The following is a 23352-nucleotide window of genomic DNA, read 5'->3' as shown; positions in this document are numbered from 1 at the left end:
ACACTCATGGGACACTGGGTTTGAGCCTCAGCACCACATTAAAAAAATAAAGATACTGTGTGCACCTACAGCTAAAAAATATTTTTAAAAATGCATACACAGCATGAGTCAGAACCAGGAATACCTGGCCTTATCAGGCTCCGCGGTCAGGGGGCAGTTTGCTTTAAGGTCCTAAGAAAGATGTCTACAAACGTTAAGAGCACAGACGGCTGGGAGGCAGGTCAGCCGGGAAGCAGGGGGAGGGGTGCTTTCTCCTCTGAATTCTCTAAGTAAATGGAAACAGCGGGGAAAAGGCCCCAGGACAGAGCTGGCTGCAGAGGATGACCTGGCCTCTGGTGGCTTCCCAGCCTCTCTGGGTGCCAAAGATGCTCACTGCAGGGGCACTCAGTGTCCACTGCAGCTTCCTGCGGTGACGACATCACCCCCACGTGCAGCGCCGTGGGGGTCCTCACACTGCGTTGTTCATGGCTAGGACAAGGAAACAGCCTGGACGTGGCTGGCAGAGGGGCAGGTCTGTGAGGTGCTGGGACCAAACCCAGGGCCCTGCGCTGCTGGGCACACACTGCACCGCACCCCACGCCACAGACGCAGTTTTCATGGGTTCAACCCCTGGGTTTCGTGAAGCCCATGAGCCTTCACTGGGCCGGAGGCTCGGCTCCGAGGGGCTGGCTGCACTGTCCTGGGCCTGTACCGAGGCAGCTGTCCCGGAGGAGAGCGTGGCTGGGAGGCAGATGAGGAAGCGGCCAGATCCCCGGGTCCCCAGGAACACACCCTGTGACCAAGGACCTCTACCAGCCCCACCAACTGAAGTCCTGTGGCTTCCCTGGGGACCACGTCTTTAACACGTGCTCTCTGGGGGATGTTCTCCATCCCAACCCTGGAGTCTCCCAGAGGCTCCGGAGGGAGGGCAGCTCCACTGGCTCCTTGGTTTCCAGCAAGTGGGACCATTCTGAACTGACCACCGGAGCTGAAAGGTGACATACTGGTGTTGCTTGAAGCCACTGCGTGTGTGGTAGCTGGTCACGGCAGACACGGGAACCAGGGAGGGGCACAGGAAGCGCAAGGACTGGAGCCCACAGCTGGCCTGCAGCCACGCTCACTTAGGGCCCACCTGGGACCAAGACTTCTCCGACGGTCTCTCCTCCTCAAGGTCAGGCGTGGGCCTGTGCTGGCTGAGTGTGTTAAACAGAAGGGGCAGCAGCAAGCCCCAGGGTGCTCAAACCTTGGCCCCCGCCCCACTGTTTCTCCGTAGGACCATGAGGAACGTGTGCCTTCCTGGGGGGTCCCTACTGCCGACGTTGAACAAGCATTCCAAGACACGGTGGGGGACCTCTGTGGCCTGGCAGGGTGTCCCGTGTGACCTCGGTGCAAACAGGACACGGTCAGGTCCAGCCCGGTGAAGAGGACCTTTCCTTATCTCTGTCCCTATCTGTGACACTATGCAGGCTGTCACTCATTACCCGTCTGGAAACAGAGAAGGGGCAAGGAAGACATGGCTGGAAGATCAGCGGTCTCTCTCCAGGACATCTCTGCTCATGGGAGCAGGGACGGATGGACTCACAGCATCGGAGTGCCTCACAGCAGCTCCATCTGCCCCTGCGCTTCCCAAGAGCAGACCCCGAGCCCTCTGCCTGAGCCCAGTGTCCCAGCGTCCCCCGGGAGGGGTGGCGTCCAAAGCAAAGCTCAAGGACCAACAGCAGATGCACTTTAATTTCTCTGTTGTGCTCCCGCCCACAAAGAGGGAATGGAACCCCCCGCCCCCCAAGCTACCGGCCAGAGTCGGGTCCCCTCATCAGCAGCTTCCTCGCTGGAATGACAGGACGAGACTAAAACCGTGAACACGCAGGTGTCGCCTCTGCTGACTCCACTGGGAGCCACCAGAACACGTTCTCCAGGCCAGAGAACCAACGTGCTCGCGGGTGGAGCGCGGGGCATCCCGGCCCCTCTGCCTGCTCTCTGGAAGTGTGCTGCTGGCTTTAAAGATTTCACAGAAATTTTCATTGAGGAAAATCAAAACCACCTGGATTCGTGACTAAGTGGCACTTGCAACACATTTTTGATTAGGAAGGTAACTGAAAGGTGAAGAATAAGGCACAACCCTTCCCTTACCCTCAATGGCCCCAAGTCTGGACTTGGAATGGATTCAGGAGGCTGGGCACACTAGTGGCAGAATGCCCACCCTGGCTGGGGAGGACCTGGTTCCAACCCCAGCACTGCCTTGTCCAGAGAGCCCCGCCCGTGGACGGCCTCACTGTGGCTGTTCAAAACGCAGTTTCCACATCGCCCATCTCCACGTACACGGTCTTGAGCTGTGAATAATACTCAATTGTCACCCGGCCGTTCTCTCTGCCAAACCCTGAAAGGAAGAGAAAGGGCCAGGATGAGCCAGCAGTGCGACTGTCTGAAAGGCCCCACTGCCCAGAGCCAGGCCCTGCCACCAGGATCCGAAGCCTGGGGCTGACATCCTCAACCACGGACCAGCCTTGGCTCTAGGACAGGAGGCAGGTCCACGGATCTTTGGGGGTAAGGACAGGAAAATGCACAGGTCTGTTTCTCACCAATAAGAATCTTAATGCTGGGTGCCTACTAAAAATGTTAAAGCAGTCTCCACAACAATCAACCTGTTGTCTCAAAAGGTCCTAACTCCATATAGCAGGTTTGTCAGCCTCTCGCAAGCCAAATCTCTAAGACGACCCGCTGTCTGCACCCTGCTGCTCCCACGGGGAAGGGCCTGCTGCTGAGTCCTCTGAGGACTCGGAGTCGAAGACACCGCCCAGTCCCTCGTGGATAAGGTCACTGTGTTCAGAGGACAGTACCCCATGCCCTAGATGGACAGGCAAGGACGAGGTCCCCCCAAAACCACATGCTTCCATGAGCGCCATTCACAGAATGCCACACACAAAGGTTCCGGCAAGTCCCAGCTATCCTGCGTCCCGTGTCCTCGGAGCACTTGGCTGGTAGGACCAGCACTGTTCGGCAGACCCTGCTACCTCCTCACTCCCACAGGCATGCCTGGGACAAAGAAAGCAGACCCTGGCCTAGGACCCCAGGGGCCTAAGTGGCAGACCCCGTGCGGATGTCCTGCACTGAGGTTCTGCATTCCTGGAACAGCACTGGGCTCCTGCTTGCCCTCGCAGCTGGTGTTCAGACCTTCTGCTGTTCCTCCAGGACAACAGGGACCAGGGGAGCACCATCAGGGAAGGCCAGGATGATACCACCAAAACACCAAGAGTCAGATCAACACCCCGCTGAGCAGAGTTCACGGGTCGCACGTTCACCAACACCGTAGTGGCCGTGAACACTGCCAGAAACCAGGGCTCAGACTCTTAGAGTGGCACCTGGGCAAAACCCAAGCCCATTTTCAGTTTAAATGAAGAGGAGTGTGGGAATCAGTAGATGTTTACAGGCAACAATTTCCAAAAGAAAGAAGCTCTAAGAATCGGCTACACTCCTGCAGCCTCAAACCCCATGACCCTGAGACCTCGGCACCTCTCAGGCGTAGGAGCCAGTCCTCAGCCACGGAACAGGACGAGAGTCACCAAACCTGACTGCTGAATGGCCAAGGGAGAGGTTTGTAAACTTCCCGGGGTTTATTTCAGAGGCACTTGGCCTGAACCCACGGTGGGCAGAGCTGGTCAGATAGCCCTGAAGGAGGGTTTAGCAATCGCAGACCACAAAGAAAAAGAAACTGCCCCGACGGCAAGCCTTTCTGGATGTGCACAGCAGTCCACCAGCCCCCGACGGCACCCACCTGACTTCTTGTAGCCCCCGAAGGGCAGCTCCACGGGGCTGACGTTGTAGTTGTTTATGAAGCAGGACCCCGCCTGAAGCTCAGCCACCACTCTGTGAGCCCGCTGGATGTCCCTACCAAGAGAAGTGCTGGTTACTACAGTGTCCTGTGCTACGACTTTACAGGAAAAGTCAGACTGCTGGTTCTAAGGGCCCTAACGTCTTGCCAAATTTTTCTTTTTTCAAAATGTTTTAAAAACTTTGATCAACAAAAACAGGCAGAAATTAAGAATTTATAGTTTTATCCCAAAGACATCCACAAAGTGAACAGCAACAGGCTGCCAGAGGAATTCCACGAGAAAACCGTCTTCAACAAATGGCGCAGAACTAGAGAGCCGCGAGCAGCTCTCTAGGCACAGGTCACAGACTGACATCTGAGCAAACCCGGGAATAAACCTGCATGACCTTGGGTCTCCCAAAGCCGCATGAATTGACACCAAGCTACATTCAAAACTGACTTTGTCAAAATAAAGATTTGTGCTGCAAATAAGACTAACAAGAGAGTGAAAAGAGGGGCTGGGGTTGTGGCTCAGCGGTGGAGAGCTCGCCTAGCACGTGCGAGACTCTGGGTTCGATCCTCAGCACCACCTAAAAATAAATAAAACAAAGGTATTGTGTCCAACTGCAACAAAAAATAAATATTAAAAAAAAAAAAAAGAAAGCGAAAAGAAAACCCACAGATATGCAAATCAAAACCACCAGACAGCTCTCCACACCGGGGTCGGGAAACTCAGGACAGACAACAAGGGCTGACGACGGTGTACAGAGCTGGGACCTTCGTGGATCCTCAGGGGAACGTAAAATGGTGCCTTCCCTCTGGAAAACAGGTTGGCTGTTCCTCAGAGAGCTGAACGTGAAGTTACCAGTGATGGGCACGTTCGCTACCAGGCGCACAGCCAAGAGAATGCACGTGTCCGCGCCAGCCAAGACGGGAGCAGCAGCACTTCCTAACAGCCCAAGGCTGTCATGGGAGTGGACGGGCCGTGCGAGGCCAAGGAGCAGCAGCAGAAACAGCCCAACGCCAAAGGCGGTGGATCAGTACAATGGAATATCGTCCAGGAGGGGAGAGGAGCAGCCAGCCCATGTCAACACGCTTCATCACGCGTGAAGCTTCGAACACTGAGGAGCGGAAGAAGCCAGTCCCAAAAGACACACGTCCTATGAGCCCATTTACATGGAATGTTTTCAGAACAGGCAAATCCACAGGACAGAAAGTGGATCAGCGTTACCAGGGTCTGGGGAGGACCTGGGGGGCGGCTGCAAACCAGCAGGCAGCTCCTCCTGGGATGAAGACCACTGGGTGGTCGTGCACGGCGGAGGGCACTGGGAGCCCGGGGAGTGGACGGGCTGTGCGAGGCCGTGGAGCAGCAGCAGATGGGGCCGGGCCTCCCCACAGCTCAAGGGACACTAGTTTGTGGGCCGAAAGGGAGCCTGGCTTTCCTTCCAGGCTCTGCCCACGAAGCCACCAAATGCTGAGTGCGGGTGTCAACAGACAAGTAGCCCCTGTGTAAAGCAGCCTCAGAAAATGGCGTTCCTACCGCCAAGGACAAATCAGATTCCCATGTGTCACAGAAACCCGCAGGAGTCTTCACAGACCCCTGACTCCCAATCTCCATACCTCTGTCACTGGGGCTGGACTTCGTACAGATATCAGTCACAAGATCACTCACGGTGGTGACACTGAAGAGCAGCCCAGAGACCCCACGGGAGCTCCAGTGCGCTCCAGTTAGGAACTGCCAAGACACTAGGGACCGTGATCCTGAGGGCTACTGACACCTAACTGAATGCTTTACACAGATCAGAACCCTAAAGGCCTTATTCAATGGCAGACCAAAGAGGACAGAATTTTCATCAACAAAGTGTAGAACTCAATTCACACCTGACAGCAGGGTCGCGGGCCTTCACAGCAAACCACTCAACACTGCTTTGGCATCTTCTGACTTAAACTGAAGCCAACAGAAAGTGCTGCCCGATGAGGGCAGCGGGCAGCGACAGATTAAGCAGGCTGCAGCCCCACCCTCCACCCCCCACCCTCCACCCTCCACCCTCCACCCTCCACCCTCCACCCTGCCTGGGCGTCCTGCACACACCTCGTGAAGACGCCAGCTGCCAGTCCAAAGGTGGTGTCATTGGCTCGTTCCAGAACCTCGGCTTCAGTGTCGAAGGGCAGGATGGACATGACAGGTCCAAAGATCTCTTCCTTCACACAGGTCATGTCATCTCGGCAATCAGCTGCAGACATTCACAACAAAGCCCGCGTCATGGGAGCCACAGTCCACAGTCAACAGGAGAACACTCAGCATGCACTGCCAGTGGACACAACTGCAGCACCCTTTCCACCTGGCAACGTCACAAGACTCACCACAGACTCGCAGCCAGGTGTAATCCTAAGTCCACATTCTGTCACTCACCATAAGGAAATAGCTAATGAGGACGGGGCCCAGGCAAAGCCAACAATGCTAGCGACCCGGGAGGCTGAGGCAGGAAAGTTCAAGGCCAGCCTCAGAAACTTAGCAAGAACCTGTATCTAAGTGAAAAATAAAAAGTCGCAGACCAACTCTGGGTTCAATCCCCAGTACCAAAAAAAAAAAAAAAACCAGGAAGCAACAAACTAAGCACCTAAATTGGGGAAATGATCCTAATGATTTAAAAAAAACAAAACTTCATAGAAGTTTTTTGGTTTTGGATTTTTTTTTGGGGGGGGGCACTGGGGACTTAACCCAGGGGCACTGAACCACTGAGCCACAACTCCAGTCCTTTTTTTTTTTTTTTTAAATTTTGAAACAGGGTCTCAACCAAATTGCAAAGTTGCTCAGGCAGGCCTCAAACTTTCAATCCTCCTGCCTCAGCCTTTCAAATCCCCGGGATGATGGGTGTGCACCACCCATCCCAGAACACTTTTATGAAGCTTCTAAAAGCAAAGTATTTTTTGTTTTTGTGATACTGGAGAGTGAGCACACACTTGGGCCTTGCACACACTAGGCACTACCCCTGAGCTACAGTCCCAGCCCTAAAAGCAAAGTCTCTGAAGAAAACTTAAGTTGAGTAATGTCATGATAAAACACTCACTAAAAATGATATGAAACTGTATACAGTATCATCCAAATTTCTCTTAAAATGTTACACATAGTTGGCTGTAGCTGGCACACACCTAGCCAAAAGGAGGAGAGTTAGGAGGATCACAAATTCAAGTCCAGTCTCAGCAACTTAGTGAGGCCCTAAATAATTTAGTGAGGTTCTGTCTTAAAATAAAAACTAAAGGGCTGGGGATGTGGCTCAAGCAGTAGCACACTCGCCTGGCATGCACGGGGTGCTGGGTTCCATCCTCAGCACCACATAAAAATAAAATAATGATGTTGTGTCCATCGAGAAACTAAAAAATAAATAAATAAAAACTAAAAAGCGCTGGGGATGTGGCTCAGTGGTAAAGTGTCCCTAGGTCAGTCTCTAATGCCAAAAATAAATAACTAACTATATACATAAAAGGTTATATATTTTTCACATCTTCTTAATGACTGTGATATAATTAGAATTAAAAACAATGTCATCAAAACCCAATATAAAAATATAAACTAGAAACAAATAATTGAGGAGGTGTTCACTTTACAGAAAATGCATTTAAGATCCTTTATGTGGCCCAGCACAGTGGCATTCACCTGGAATCCCAGTGACTTGGGAATCTGAGATAGGAAAACTGCAAGTTTGAGGCCAGCCTCAGCAACTTCAGAGGTTCTGTTTCAAAACAAAGAGGGCTGGGGGATGTGGTCAGTGGTTGAACACCCGTGGGTTCAATTGCCAGGACCATAAAAAAAAAAAGAAGCTTTACATGGCTAATTCCCTAAAGAGACCTGACTCACACTGGACATCTAAAATACGCACATCTAAAGAAGTTCCTACTAAACCTGAACCCCGAGACTCAGGGGGCGGGGCGCTCTCCCGCACTCACCTGCGACCTGCCCACCTGGCATAACCACCAGAGCGAGAATTGCTGAAAGGCTGTTATACCTGCAAAAAGGGCTCAGGGCAAACAGAGCTCGGGAGCAGCCTGGAAACACCAGCTTCCAGTCCCCAGGCCACTGTCCACAGATCTGCAAAGACAGCCATCCCGCAGCCTCTCAAGAGACAGGCTGCTGGGGCTGGGGATGTGGCTCAAGCAGCAGCGCACTCGCCTGGCATGCGTGTGGCCTGGGTTCGATCCTCAGCACCACATACAAACAAAGATGTTGTGTCCGCCGAAAACTAAAAAATAAATTTTAAAATTCTCTCAAAAAAAAAAAAAAAAGAGAGAGAGAGAGACAGGCTGGACCCTTACACAGTACACTGGACACCTGAAAGTCACTCTGTAATCTGGGGACACCTGAACTATCCTCAAAGACACACAGCAAACACTGAGTCTGTATTTAAGGATAGTTTGTTAGGTTCTAACTCTTCAGAAACTAGTGGTCTGTTTACCATTGTTAGGGAAACCATTAGCCAGGACAGCCAAGTGCTCAAGACAGTTAATTCATCACTCAATAGTCCCCAGAGATGTTTTACCATCTTATACAGGCTGACGACACAGCAGGGCGGGTGGGCAGCGAGTTCTGTACTGGGAATCAAGAAAGAGGGTATGAAAAGGAGCTGCTGACACGTAAGCACTGGAGAGGCTTCTGCCGGAGACCTGTCACTCACCACGTGTCAGTCCCTCCACCCCCGGGGGGGAAATGAAAGAGTGGGGCTCTGGAAGGAGCCATTCCCAAGGTCTGACGTACATAAACATGAGTGTGGGTCTATTAACGGCAGATCCTAAGTACATGTATGAAGACATGAATGGTGTGAAAATACTTTGTGTACAACCAGTGACTTGAAAAAATTGTGCTTAATATGTGTAATATGAAATGAATTGCATTCTGCCATCATATATAACAAATCAGAATAAACGAATAATTTTAAAAAATCAGTTTGGATTATGCAATATCTGGATCCAACACCCCAGAAATCATTTATTCCAAATGACTTAACTGCAAATTTTCCCACAATCTCTGCCTTTTTTAATTTACTCAGGTAAATTTAACATAGTACACATTGATATTCTGATAAAAAAACAATGCAGATTCTAGGCCTCAGCCCCTGAACGTGACATGTAGGGGTCCACAGCAAGAAACTGAAATCTGCTTTTTCAACAAGTTTTCCAAGTGACATTGATGCAGCGAACACAACCAGGCTTTCAGAGTCACTGGACAAGATCAAGAGCTTCCAGCTCCCTGCTCAGGGGCACAGCCTGTTTACTTTTGTTCTACCTGGAAAATATACGTTCTCCATAAAATATTCAGAAATGCACACTATACACCCAAATCACCTTTAATCCCAGCGAGCAGAGAAATCCACACTAATACAGTGGCATGCACAGTCCACTCCTTCTTTTGCCTCGGTAGACATTTTGCTTTTAACAGATTTGGGATAATCCCTGCACACTACTATAGAACCTACACTTGTTATTTAATAGTGTCCAAGGTTTTCCTATTCGCTATTCACTTACTAATGCAAGCTGATCCATGATATGCATGCAAGGTTCACAGCTTTTAAACATCAGTGATTCTGCCTATAGTAACAGTTAAAGGTTAAGCCACATCAAACATCAAGTATTAAAAACTGACACCACAGTCAACCTCGGGATGGTGAGGAATCAGCTTAGTTTATCAGATAAAGTGTAAGGAATTATACAACATGACTCAACCTCTATAGAGTTTTCTAAAGCCTAAACTTACATTTTCTTTTTTTTATTATTATTTCTTTTTTTTTTAATTTTTATTGTTGGTTGTTCAAAACATTACATAGTTCTTGATATATCATATTTCACACTTTGATTCAAGTGGGTTATGAACTCCCATTTTTACCCCGTATACAGTTTGCAGCATCACATCCACACATCCACTGTTTTACATATTGCCATACTAGTGTCTGTTGTGTTCTGCTGCCTTTCCTATCCTCTACTATCCCCCCTCCCCTCCCCTCCCCTCCCCTCCCCTCCCCTCTTCTCTCTCTACCCCCTCTACTGAAATTCATTTCTCCCCCTTGTTTTTTTTCCCCCTTTCCCCTCACTTCCTCTTGTATGTAATTTTGTATACCCCTGAGGGTCTCCTTCCATTTCCATGCAATTTCCCTTCTCTCTCCCTTTCCCTCCCACCTCTCGTCCCTGTTTAATGTTAATCTTCTTCTCATGCTCTTCCTCCCAACTCTGTTCTTAGTTACTCTCCTTATATCAAAGAAAACATTTGGCATTTGTTTTTTAGGGATTGGCTAGCTTCACTTAGCATAATCTGCTCTAATGCCATCCATTTCCCTGCAAATTCTATGATTTTGTCATTTTTTAATGCCGAGTAATACTCCATTGTGTGAAAATGCCACATTTTTTTTACCCATTCGTCTATTGAAGGGCATCTAGGTTGGTTCCACAGTTTTGCTATTGTGAATTGTGCTGCTATGAACATGCATGTAGCAGTGTCCCTGTAGCATGCTCTTTTTAGGTCTTTAGGGAATAGACCAAGAATAAACTTACATTTTCTTAGGAGATCCTAACATATTGTAAATGATAGAGACTGGCAAGAGCAGCGTTTAGAATAGCAGCTCCCTCTGAGGCAGGAGGAAAGAAGGGGGTTTCAACAGGATGACCATATGGACTGGACAGTCAGGCCAAGAGGTTTTTAAGATTAAAAGGAGATGCTAATATTATTAAAGTTACATATTTTTTAAAAGATTAACACACCAACTGACATATTGGTTTCATTCACTGATGCTCTAAATTCAAATACTAAACAGTCTTCACCGAGGAAGTGAATTCATTGCCTAATTTTTCATCAAACATGCACTTCCGTTTTGTTTCTCCCTTTCACCTTTTTGGACTCTGTATTTGCAGAACAGCAGGTGCCGTCCAGGCAAACCAGGTGGAGGCGCCCCTGAGACCCAGAGAGCTTGGCAGCAGCGCAGGGATCCGCTCCTGCCCGGGTGGAGATACATGGCTTGCCAGCTCCTGCTCCACACCAGACACACAGCTTACAAATATGAGTTTCTCTCCATTCACTGTTTAAGTCAGACCATGTAAAAGCAAACGAGAAGACGTACTTAACACACAAGGTCTCATGTAATATCCATCTTTCAGTTTGGGATCCTTGGGTACATATGGATCTCCGCCACACAACACTCTGGCACCCTGCCCAAGGACAGAAGAAAGCACCTGGGTCATCCACAGGCACCCCTGGAGGCCGAAGCCACCCCCCACCAAGGAGCAGACACAGCCCGCACCCCACCCCATCCCCCGCCGCGCCACACTGATCAGGACACCCACAGCTCTGGACACAACCCAGAGAAGGGCACCCAGCCCCTCACCCACCAGCCTCCTCACTGTCACCTGCTGCTTTGCCGACTTAACAAACCCCAGGACCCGCTCCAGGTGTGGCCGGTTGATGAGCGGGCCCATCCTCGTGTCTTCCAGAAGGGGATCTCCAATCTTTATCTTCTGGGTCTGCTCCACCACTTCTTCCGTGAATTTATCAAGAATTGCCCTTTGCACAAACACTCTTGTGCCATTGCAGCAAACCTAAGGGACAGGTGCAAGACAAAACGTGCATAAGGGGGAAGGGCAAGCAAAAACCCCACAGCTTTAAACTTATTTTGAGGCACAACAAAATTTTTTAAAGGATATTTTCATCTCTAAAATTGTCCCTGTGCTGAATAAGGACGGTATGTGTGACGGTGCTCACACCACTCTGCAAACACGAGTTTATTTTTATTCCGTTCATCTGAATTTCCTAAGTCCACTGACATCGTGCCCATGAGGCCTGGACCTCCTGCATTCTTCTCATGTGCAACCTGCCTGTGCATCTCAAGGAGGAGGGGACCAGGTGACTTGGGAGGCTGAGGCAGGAGGATCACGAGTTCAAAGCCAGCCTCATCAACTTAGCAAGGCCCTGTCTCTAAAAACAGGGAAGAAGGGATATGGCTCAGTAGTTAAGCACCCCTGGCTTCAACCCCCAGTATCAAAAAAAGGCTGGGGTGGGGAGGGTTGGCCAGTTAAGAACGAACGAACAAATGAATGAATAAAAATACCAAATATTGGTAAGGATGTAGAGAAACTGAAAATGGGAGCCCTGCTGGCGGGAACGTGGGCTGGTACAGCCGCTGTGGAAAACTGAGGGGGTCCTTCAGGAACGACCACACGACACGTGAATCCTCTTCCGGATTCACATCTGAGACTGAAGGCAGGGACTTCTACAGATTGGACATGCGCACATCAGTGCTCTTTCTCACAACAGCCAGGAGATGGAAACGACCCATGTCCCTCAGTCGAAGGCTGGAGGGACAACCTGGCGCTTACACACCACGGAATACTATTTAGCCTGTTAAAGGGGAAGAAGTTCTGATACACAGTGCAACACAGATGAACCCTGGAGACACTTAAGTGAAACAAGCCACAAGTGAAAGAAGAAATACTGTACAGTCCCGTTTGTAAGGGACCTGGAACAGCCAGGTCACAGAGTAGCAACCAGGGAACAGAGTTTTTATCTAATGATTTCAGAATTTCCGTGTGGAGGGATGAGACAGCTCTGGAGATGGATGGGTGACGACACTAACTGCGCACAACATACATGTGCTCAATGCCACCAGGTACTCGAGAATGGTTCCAGTGGCAAACTCTGTTTTTTTTGTTTTGTTTTTTTAGTTATACGTGGGTACAATATCTTTATTTTGTTTATTTTTATGTGGTGCTGAGGATCAAACCCAGGGTCTCCCACGTACAAGGTGAGTGCTCTACCACTGAGCCACAACCCCAGCGCCTCTGTTATGTTTTACTGAAAAAATAACAGTGTGTAAGGAACTCACACAACCACCCAAATAACCAAACAGCCCTGATTAGAGAGGGAGCAAAGGACCTGAACAGACATGTTTCCAAAGATATACAACTGACAGGCAGGTATGTGAAAGGTGCTCCGCAGCCCTAGCTGCTGGGAAAGAGCAAATCAAAATCTCAGTGCCCTCGCCTGGCGCCTGCCAGGACAGCTACCGTCGGGAAGACAGAAGACAGGAGCGTGTTCAGGGACGTGGAGGAGGGGAGCCCCGCCCTCTCTCAGTGGACGAGACTTCGTGAGCCACTGTGGAAACAGTGTGGAGGCTCCTCCAAAACCTGCAGCACAGCCACGCGACCTCCCTGCGAGAACATCCACGAGCCAAGAGCTCGGCAGGCCACAGAGCGCGGCGTGCACCAGCCCATCTGCAACCCCGAGCACCAAGAAAAGACACCGTGGAGCAGGACACGGGGTGAGGCCAAGTCCTCGACCGTGACGCCCAGCGGAGGGCGAGCTGCGCCTGCAGAGGGGCTGGCAAGGGGAGGCCTGCGGAGGGAAACCCCTCACCAGGCGTCAGCGAGGATCGGTGTTGGTGACAGGGCTGCGAGAGCCTGACGAGGACAGGTGGCTCCAGATGTCCCCAGGAGGCTAGCTCCCCCGAGGCACAGGCGAGGCTTCAGCGAGGGCCGCCCTGAGCGCAGGCTCATGGCCAGACCACGTCACACACCGTGCTATCCCCACCATAAGGACACAAACTGACGCGAAGCTGATTAACACGAACGTCAGACCACCCCAAAAGAGGGACCTCTACAGAGCAAACGTCCAGGTCCTCCAAGACGACACCTGAGGAGCTACTCCAGCAAAAGGAGATAAGAGACAGACGGCCGCGATCACTGCCGTCACACAGAGGTAAGCGACCGTCACGCCCAGGTCTGTGTACAATTTTAAAAAACAGTGGTAATTTGGAAGGAGGAAAAAGAAAAGCAAGACAACTGAATGCAGCGCCATCTCTGAATCTTGAATGAGAAATGTTTTTCTTTTGCTAAGAGCACATCGATCAAAGGAACGGCAAGATTTTACGGATGATACACATCAGTACCACCCTGTCAGGGTGAATCTTCTGACTTTACTGAGTGTGCTGTGCTTATATAAAATAAGGGACTTGTTCTTAGGAACACTGAGGGGCGTGGAGCTTAGGGGCCAGGGCCCACGACTTCCTCTCAAGTAGTTGGAGAAACTCAGTAAGTACGCGGAGGTACACACCCACGAGGAGCCACGAAGTGGCTCATGGGGAGACTCTGAATTGTGTAGGCAACTCTCTTGTCTCAAAGGTCCTCAGGAGGAAGCAGAAGATGCTGCAGAGCAAAGCGGCTCCTCCTCAGCCCCCTCCAGTGGCGGTACGCACCTGGCCTTGAGTGAGGAAGTTGGCCATCATCGCCCCCCTCACGGCATTCTCCAAGTCGCAATCGGAGAAGATGATGAGTGGAGATTTGCCCCCAAGTTCCAAGGTCACAGGTTTGATCCCTTTAGCTGACAGTTCCATGATCTTGGAAAAGAAAGACAAAGCATTCAAAAGTAGGACTCCAAACAGACTGCACTCCACAGAGCTCAGCCTGAATCAACAAAGCCGTCCTGACTACACAACCCGTGGCCTCTTTCTCCTCAACATATGGTGCCCTTGGCCTATTTAAAGTCTTCTTTTCCAGAGCCAGGTGTGATGGCATGTGCCTATAAGCCTAGCTGAGGCAGGAGGATTACAAATTTGAGGCCAACCTCAGCAACTTAGCAAGGTCCTGTCTCAAAATCATAAAAAGGGGTGGGAGGTAGCTCAGTGGGAGAGTGCCCCTGGGTTCAACCCCAGTACTATAAAACACCTAGCTGATTAAGATATTCTCTTCCAGAAAACTGGAGAGAACCCACAGAGGCCCCTGAAACTCTGAGGGGTTTTCCCCGGGACCACTACAGTCAGAATGGCCGCGTTACTGCCACAGTGTTGAGGCCGCAAGCCCAGAACGCAAACTCAGGTCCCAAGGACAGATGTGAAATACCAGGAAAACACCCTTCCTCTGTGGGAGGCACAAGGCCACCAGGCCTGCCCCGAGACACGTCACCTCCCCTGGCAGGAGCAGGGGCTGCACCCGCCTGCCTAACCAGGACCCCACGCACGCAAGCTCCCCTCCACGCTCCTACGGGGAACTCCAGAGCTTGGCCCCAAGGAACCCCCTGCCCCTTCCAACTGGTTAGGCAGAAGCCAAAGAGAGTCCCATACAGCCTGGGCAGGCTCTCCGGCCACGTCCAGAAGCCACCTCACCTTCACACCAGTGGGCACGCTTCCAGTGAAGGAGACCTTGGCCACACCGGGATGCTGACACAGAAACTGGCCCGTGGCGGCCCCTCCCTGCACCACACTGAAGAGCCCAGGAGGCACGCCAGCCTCTGCGTAGATCTCAGCCAGGAGCACGGCGGAAACGGGCGTGAAGGGAGACGGTTTAAAGACCATAGCGTTACCTGTGTGAACCCAAAACACAAAGACTCGAGACCGCGGTCTCTACAAAACCAGAATAATCCCAGTGTTTCCTGTCCCCCCTCAGGTCCCACAATTGCTGTTTTAATAGGCATACCTTGTCCTTCATTTTGGCTTCTATCATTAAACACACCTGAAAACACACCTGCCCAGTCTCAAACACCTTACACCTGCACAGCTGGCCGTGCACATAATGATCCCATTAACACCCTCGGCAGCACCAAGAGGTAGGTACGGTTAGTCCCATTTTATAAAAGCTGACACTGAAGACCTGCAGGGTTCAGGCTGGAGTCCCCAGAGCTGGTGGCTTGATTCTGACACTCTTTCTCCTCTATCACACTGTCTCTCAAAATAGGAGTATGGACTCCTGTAATCCCGCAGCTTGGGAGGCTAAAGCAGGAGGATTGAAAGTTTAAGGCTCTAAGCAACTTAGCAAGACCATGTGTCTAAAAAATAAATAAAAAGGGCTGGGGATGTGCTCAGCGGTGGTTAAGTACCACTAAAGAGAATCCACTAAAACAAAGACACCCATGGCAACAGGGCACAAGAAGCTCTCCTGCGTGGCACCCAACAGGCTTTTATCACTGGGTTTTAAGTCAAACAAACTTTTCCCTTTTATATAGCACAAGGAAACTGCTTCTTCTAGTCACTTGGCCACCTACTTGGCCACTGGACCTCTTCCATCATTTCTCTCAAGACCCTTCAAGAAGGGGCTTTGCCTTCTGCTCTCAAATCGAGTCACACTCCTGCTATTGTCAGGAGCTGCCACATAAGAACCAAGTGCCCCTTAGCTCTAAGCAATGAGAGTGTGGAGAGGTGGCAAGCCAGCCATGGGCTCTGTGTGTGTGCACTATGAGCACTGAGCTCACAGGGTGGACTGAACCAATGCTGGCCCTCTGTTTGGGAGGGGACGCATGTGTCTTTTTGTGTCTTTTTGCTAGCTCTGCCTATGATCCCCTACAGCATGAGATGGGTATGGCCTTCCTAGACGTCAGTCAACCTGCTGACTGCAGACATCAGGAAGCTAGACTCAGCCCCCTGAAACCTGACCCTTTGCCTCATCGGAATGGCTTCTCCCCAATAAAAGGGTTCAGCACCTGCTCCTCACTCTCTTCATTGCTTGCCTTGCCCCACTTGTGGGAGCTGTGGCTCATGAGTGGTCACTGAACCCAAAGAAAAGGTACTTTCTGTGACTGTGTTTTTATTTAGTCCCCAGATTCACTTGGAGTGACCCTGACCAGTCTAGTTGTGTAATGTGACATGCTAGAAATTCTTATCCAGAAAAGACAAATCTAATTCGATTGAAGAGCAAAAATTAGGTTTCTTTCTTCCATATACAAAAATTAGCTGGGCAAATAAACAGTGGGACCTGGCAGATGTGATCCAGTGTGGGACCTGAACATCAGCTCCCTGGGGGCCAGGCAGGGCAGGTGGGGACACGTCCTCTGAGGCCGCTGTGCTCTAAATTGTGCAAATGTGGAGAGGTGAGGGGGAGAGGACGGGGAGAATGGACGCTCCTGGTGCAGGAACAAGTGCTTCTTACCGCAGGCCAAAGCAGGAGCAGACTTCCAACAGGCGATCTGAAAGGGGTAGTTCCAGGCTCCTATCCCCACACATACCCCAAGTGGCTCTCTTCTGGTGTAACCAAAGGATCCTCCTGGGAGCTGGACGTGTTCACCTAAGGGGAAGGCAGAGGTCAGAGAGGAATGCAGGCCGTGCTGTCAAGCTTCACCAGCAGCACCCCCAGTGCCTGGTCTGCCCACACTCCAGGCAGGCCAGCCTCCTTCTGCCCCAAGACACTGCTCACCATGCCCACTCTTTCTCTCTTTGTTTTTTGTTGTTGTTGGGGGTAGAGGGAGTTGGACCCAGGGCCTGGCACACGCTAGGGTAGTGCTCTACCACTGAGCTACAGGACGGGGTTTTTTATAAAATTTTAAGACAGGGTCTCACCAAGTTGCCTAGGCTGGCATCAAGCTCACAACATGCACTCATCCTACTTAATCCTCTAAAAATTCCTCTACCAAGATAACTTTGATGAAATAAAATGGTAATGCGGAGAAGCTTGGAATAGGGGAGGGTCTGAGGACCCAAAAACCTCAGACTATGGCTCCCCATGCTCAGGTGGGCCTTACCAACCACCCAATATGAATTGTTGCCAACTTCATAACTTTCAAAGAGTTTTTTGCTAAACAGGTGACACTGGTAAATATGACAAGCTAACGCTTACAAAAATTGTTTTTTTCAGCAACCTGGTGCAAAGCTCAAGCACCATGCCAGGCGCTTTACTTGCAGCATGTCATCTAACCCTGAAGACAACCCAAGAAGGTGGAGATCACACTCCAGCTCTGACAAGGAAAACCAGTGAACTTACCCCTTCCCCGCCCCAGAGAACACTGTGAGCCCCGGACTTCAGCCCTGACCTAGCTTAACTCAAAACCTCTGCTCTTCGGCCCTTTGTTGGCTTACCAGCCAGGGACCCGGCCAAGCCCGCAAAGTACTCCAGGCACTGCCAGCAAGACGCCACATCCAAGCGGGCCTCAAAGATGGACTTGCCATTGTTGATGGTCTCCACAGTGGCAATGTCCTCCGTTCGCTCCTGAGGGCACAACACCAGAGGAAGCCTAAGACACGTACATCTGGAGGCACTCAGGGCTACACGACACACACTACTCGGGTTTTAAAATAGCAACAGCTTTCACTTTAAATGAAAATAAAAGGAATGGCCCTGTGGTGTTTGGCAGAGAGATGCTTCCTGCCCTCCTCTCCAGTTCACCAAGCGACAGACACTTAAGCCCACAACCTCTTTACAAGCTCAGTCGAAAAACAGTTTTGTGAAGAGTGATGCTACGTTTCTGTGTCTTCATGTGTGCATATGTGAGCCTGAGCATATGGTGAGAGAGAACAGTCCTAGGGAAAGATACAAAAAGAAAAGGCATTCTTCCCAGAGTAGATTTCAGAGCAAAAGATATTACTAGATACTATTTAGGACTAATACAAATCATTTTAATTCCAATTCTTCTTTTTTTCTTTTTTTGGTACCAGGAATTGAACCCAGGGGCACTTAACCACCGATCCACATCCCCTGTCCTTTTTTTATATTTTATTAGAGACAGGGTCTCACCCAGTTGCTTTGGGCCTTGCTAAATTGCTGAGACTGGCTTTGAACTTGTGATCCTCCTGCCTCAGCCTCCCAAAAGCTGCTAGAATTATAGGCTTTTTTTAAATGTTTATTTTTTAGCTTTAGGTGGACACAATATCTTTATTTTACACTTATGTGGTGTTGAGGATTGAACCCCATGCCTTGTGCATGCTAGGCGAGCGCTCTACCACTGAGCCACACCCCAGCCCCTACAGACATTTTTAAGAAGACATAACCACATATGTTCATGAATTGTTAAAAAGAAAAAAAGGACAAACTAAAATAATTATCAGCTTAGAATGATAAAATTAAATTCTTTTTTTTAAATATTTTTCAGTTGTAGTTGACACAATACCTTTATTATTTATTTTTATGTGGTGCTAAGGATCGAGCCTAGGGCCTCGCACGTGCTAGGTGACCACTGTACCGCAGAGCCACAACCCCAGCCCCAAATTAAATTCTTAACAGGAGGAATTTTTTTTGTCAAGAAAAAGTTCTCCATGACTGTTTTCACATTTCTGGTCCAGGCTTCTGCACCAAGAACTGGGCAGGTGGTGTAAACAGCAAAGGCTTGGGAGGCAGAGGCCACGTCTCTGACAGGTAGAGAACTCTGGAGAATATGGACACACAAAGCTCTCCGCTGCATGCTCCTGGTGACATGTGCTTACATTTCAGGGTAAAAATCTCAGTGACCCTTCTCTCTGTACCCAAAAAATGGGCTTAATGATAATCTCTCTCCAGAGGACAGGAAGGGCAAGATGTGCCAGCAGCCCAGGTTTAGGGTTCCCCTGGGGTACAACCCATGTACAAATGGACAGGCATCACCTGAGGGGAGGAGCCTTGGAAAGGCGCGTTCAAGTTGGCTCTGCCTGTTACACTGTGCTCTGACACACCATCTTCTTCTCCGACCCCAAAACCTCATGTGTTGTCAGAAATGCACACACACTCTTGCAAGTAGGGCAACTCTCAAACCCTGTTACTTAACACATTTAGACCAAGCTGGGTGTGGTACACACACCTGTAATCCCAATTACTTAGTGAGCTAAGGCAGGAGGATCACAAGTTAAGGCTAGCCTCCATAACTCAGTGAGGCCCTAAGCAACTTAGTGAGAATCTGCTTGCTCCTCAATCCATACTCCAGTATCCACCCCCCAAAAAAAGAAGAATCCCCACAGTCTTACTACTCTGCTATGCATGACCCATATTTCAATGTGCACTCTTCTGAATTTTACAACTTTACTTGATAAATACCCATTAGTTTCCATTTATAAGATTCTAAGAATTTATGTGGTCTTTTTTTTCTTTTCTCTCTTTTTTTTTTTTTTTTTAAGGGAGCATGTAAGAATCTATTACATCTTTCCAGGTAATTAAAGTAAAAAACCAAACTAAAAAAGGAAGATACAATTAAGTATTAGAAGAAAAAATATAAAAAGGAACTAACATACAAAATGCATTAAAAAAAAAAAAAAAAAGAGACAAGCCACATAAAGTACATTATAATTCAAAACAAATACAGAAAAGAAAATCTGCCAAGGGAGATGGCCAAAAGCCAAGATCCAGTAAGAAATGAAAGCTTGTTTTTCATTCCAAAGGGAACATGTGGCAATGTTTTTCCACTTCAACAAACATTATATAACCTGGGGCTGTAGATGTGGGAGAGCTTGTGTCAGGCCCAGGCTTCAATACCCAGCACCAAAAAGAAAAGTGAAACCTAATGTTGCACCAAATTTAACTACAAAGAACCCTTGGAGCAATATGTGAGGAGCCTTCTGGAGAGGAATATATTAATACACACCTTTATTATCTTGGCAGAGGGGAATATATTAATACACACCCTTATTATCTTGGCAGCCTCCAAGAGGATTCGGCACCGCTCCAAGCCAGATTTCTTACTCCATAGTTTGAAAGCAGCCTTTGCATTTTGAACAGCCAAATCTACTTCCTTTTCACCAGAACATGTGAAAGTAGCTATTATTCGGCCTATAAAAAAAGGGGAAAGTCAGCTTCATCTCAAATTGTTGCAACATATTTAAATAAAACTGTGTATTAATGTGTTTTTCGGGATCCCCTTCCTGTTTTTAAGTATGGTCTGATTTAGTGACCACTGCTATACAAGTAGTTTTTTTTTTTTTGGTAGTCATTGACCCCCTTGGAATCTAATAAAAGTTGCAGACCTCTCTCCAGAAAAAAGCACTTAACCACATTTCAGACTGAGAAAGATCATGTCCCTTGTTGTAAACTAACCATGTTTGGGCTGATAATCCCTGTCCTGTATTCAGAGTTGAGTTCACTAACATTAACTTTCTAAAAAATTGGTGCAACACTCCTTACTACTTCTCACAATGGGCGGGGGGTGGGGGGGGGATTGTAGCTCACTGGTAGAGCTCTTGCCTAGCACATGTGAGGCACTAGGTTCCATCCTCAGCACAAAATAAAATAATTTTTTAAAAATAAGAATCTCAGGGTCTTGCGAAATCAGAATTGAAAGGAATCAGTCTTCTGGATGTAAACTCTTTCAAATCCCTTTCTATTCTCTAACTCAGTCATACCACTGACACTGGATAAATATGGTTAATAAGCAGCAGTATCAGAAAAAGACATTACTAAAAGCAAGAAATGTTTTTCCCCAAAAAGAAAACAGTCTTTCTTACTCCAACTTTATTCCCTATCCCTACCTGGAGCAAAATACGAAAAAAAAAAAAAAAAATCAATTTCTTTAGACCCGTAGCCCAAGGATTGCAACTAAATCAACAAAAATTCTTTAAGAATAGCAACTCAACATTTCCTTTTCACAAGAATTCCTGGGACTCCGCTTTTTCCGGAGATATTAAAGCCTGCAATCTCTGACACACACTTGAGCAGCTAGCTGTAAGGCTGCAAAGGCAGCGAGGCAGACTGCAGGTAGATAAGGTCCCAGAGCCGTGTCCGTCCCCTCTCCGGGCCGGAGGGGCGGAGCCATGCTCCCGCCCAGCCGAGGCCAGCGGCGCTCCGCGGCCCTCCCGGTCCCTCCCAGTCCCCGGGGGGCCGAGCTACCTCACGGCTCCGCCACCCCTGCCCCCTGCCCCAGCACTCCCTGAGCACCCGGCCTGCCTGCCCGAGGCTCCCCCCGCGCCCCGCCGGTGCGGAGGAGGGCGGCCGCAGGCCCGGCCGGCTCTGCGGGGCGCCGCCCCAGGGTGACCGCCGCGCGTTACCGGTGGCGGGCTCGAAGGCCGTCTCGGTGCCGGAGGCGTCCACCGGCTCCACGCGGGCCCCGCCGCGATAGTTGAGAGGCTGCGACACTGTGAAGGTGCCAGTGCTCATGGCGGCGACGCCAGCAGGCCGAGCGGCGCGGAGCAGCGTGGGCAGCGTGGCTAGCAGGGCTCGGAGGACCATCTATCTGCGCGGAGGTGGGCGCCCGGCCGCGGGACGGGGCGGGGCCTGCGGGGGCGTGTCGCAGCGTTCTGGGCGTGGCCGAGGGCGGGGAGTGTGAGAGGGAGGCCTGATTGGCGAGTCGTAGCGGGCGGGGCGGGGCAGAGGGCGGGGTCTAGGCGGGGCCTCACTGCGGCGGGGTCAGGGGCCGACGGGTCCCAGGAAGAGCGGCGGGCGGGGGCAGAGAGGGCGGGGCCGGGGGGAGAGGAGGCCCCCTAGAGGGCGGGGCCGCGGAAGACTGGTCCCTGGGAGGGCGGCAGGTCCCAGGGCCCGGGGCGCTGGGGAGGCGCTGGCCTGGGCACAAAAAGTGGACGGTGGACCTGGGCCGCCTGGCACGGTGAGATCAGAGTTGGGGGAGAGCGCGGCCTCGGGGGGCGGAGCTAGGACACTTGGGGGTCGAGGTCTTGCCCGTCTTCACCAGGAGGGTGGAGCTGCACATTCGGGTCCTCCACCCCCAACCCCAACGGCTGAGGGGACACCCTTTCCCTGGTCAGTATTTGCATAGCACTTTGTGTGTGTGTGTGTGTGTGTGTGTGTGTGTGTGTGTGTGTGTGTGTGTTTGCGCACGCGCGCGGCCCGGAGGTCCCAGAGCCTCCAAGCATGCTAGACCCGGGCTACACACAGCCTGGCAGGACACCGTCAAAGCATTTTTGGAGCGTGTCATCTCATGCACTGATCCCAGGATCTCACTCTTGATCTTATCGCCCAGAGAAAGCAGAAGATTGGCCTGCCAGGGGTCCTACTTTAGTCGTTACTTCACCCTTAACCTGTTTTGTCCCGTCGACCAGATGGGGAACACCAATAAAAACTTAAATTTAGTATATAATCTATAATAATAAAATTAAATAATTATAATGTATACAAGCTCTAGATTATGACGTCCGACCTGTCTTAATGCACCTGCATCAATTTCACTGAAGTATTCCCAGATTTGAAAATGTGGGACTTGAGGGTTTTTTAAACGTATAATACTTGTTCAAGCATTACTGTGAAGGCCAGCGAAGGGGCTGCCAAGGAGATACACGGTACTGTGATGTGAAATGCTTTTAAATTCTAAAAGCAATGTAAATGCTGATGGTGACAAACAGTGACACAAACAAGCCTGGTGTACAGGGCACAAAGGGCGAAGGCCACATGTAAAGGTGTGGGGTGAGGGAAATCTTCCACCTGCTGCCCCGGCTCACCCAAGGTCTCAGACAGCAAAGGGATTTTGCACAAAGGCAGTCTTGTGCATTCTTACTCAACTTCTGTGCATCTGCATAGAGACCTTCATGAAGAGAAATCAGTCCATGATGTATGTGGACCTTCTCTTGCAGCTTGTTTCTCCTCCAGAGGATGCAGTCCTTGTAGTCTCTTCTTCTTCTCCTTCTTCTTCCTTCTTCCTTCTTCCTTCTTCCTCCTTCTTCTTCCTTCTTCCTCCTCCTCCTTCTCTTCTCTTTTCTTTTCTTTTCCCCCCTACCTGCCTTTAGCTACCAGCACATCTGCACAATATTAGGAGTGTGGTTTTCAGGTTAGAGCAGAAAATAAACTATTCTGGTGAATTTTTCCAACACCATATCAATTTGTTAATCCTTTCAATGCTACTGATAGGTGTAGGTTTTTGTCTTCAAATGGAAATGGTAGTGCACAAACTCAGAACACCTGGGCCAAACTCAGAGGACCACCTTTGT

At 50.0% G+C, this 23352-nt stretch overlaps 1 protein-coding gene across 1 annotated transcript; it reads right to left on the bottom strand.

The window, feature by feature from the left end:
- Positions 1 to 1688: 1688 nt before the first annotated feature.
- Aldh9a1 (aldehyde dehydrogenase 9 family member A1) lies at positions 1689 to 21685 on the bottom strand. Its single transcript, XM_076831384.2, has 11 exons — positions 21466 to 21685; positions 20109 to 20254; positions 17602 to 17731; positions 16679 to 16813; positions 14923 to 15119; positions 14017 to 14157; positions 11177 to 11365; positions 10891 to 10978; positions 5880 to 6021; positions 3752 to 3864; positions 1689 to 2356 (listed from the first exon to the last, which is right to left on the bottom strand). The coding sequence occupies exons 1-11, from the start codon at positions 21644 to 21646 to the stop codon at positions 2262 to 2264; spliced, it is 1557 nt and encodes a 518-aa protein (XP_076687499.2). The 5' UTR covers positions 21647 to 21685; the 3' UTR covers positions 1689 to 2261.
- Positions 21686 to 23352: the final 1667 nt, after the last annotated feature.

This window comes from Callospermophilus lateralis, chromosome 13 (assembly GCF_048772815.1).
Source record: "Callospermophilus lateralis isolate mCalLat2 chromosome 13, mCalLat2.hap1, whole genome shotgun sequence".
Classification (NCBI taxonomy): domain Eukaryota; kingdom Metazoa; phylum Chordata; class Mammalia; order Rodentia; family Sciuridae; genus Callospermophilus; species Callospermophilus lateralis.
The sequence above is the reverse complement of the archived record's forward strand: the minus strand, read 5'-3'. Positions and strand labels throughout refer to the sequence as shown.

Bases quoted from the DNA above. Each gene is read 5' to 3' on its own strand.
- Aldh9a1 (XM_076831384.2), bottom strand. From the start codon at position 21,646: ATGGTCCTCCGAGCCCTGCTAGCCACGCTGCCCACGCTGCTCCGCGCC. The intron at 20,255-21,465 runs GTAACGCGCGGC...CTTTTTTTATAG, and splicing joins GGCCTTCGAGCCCGCCACCG to GCCGAATAATAGCTACTTTC. The intron at 3,865-5,879 runs GTGTGTGCAGGA...TTCTCTTGGTAG, and splicing joins GCAGCTGGCGTCTTCACGAG to GGACATCCAGCGGGCTCACA.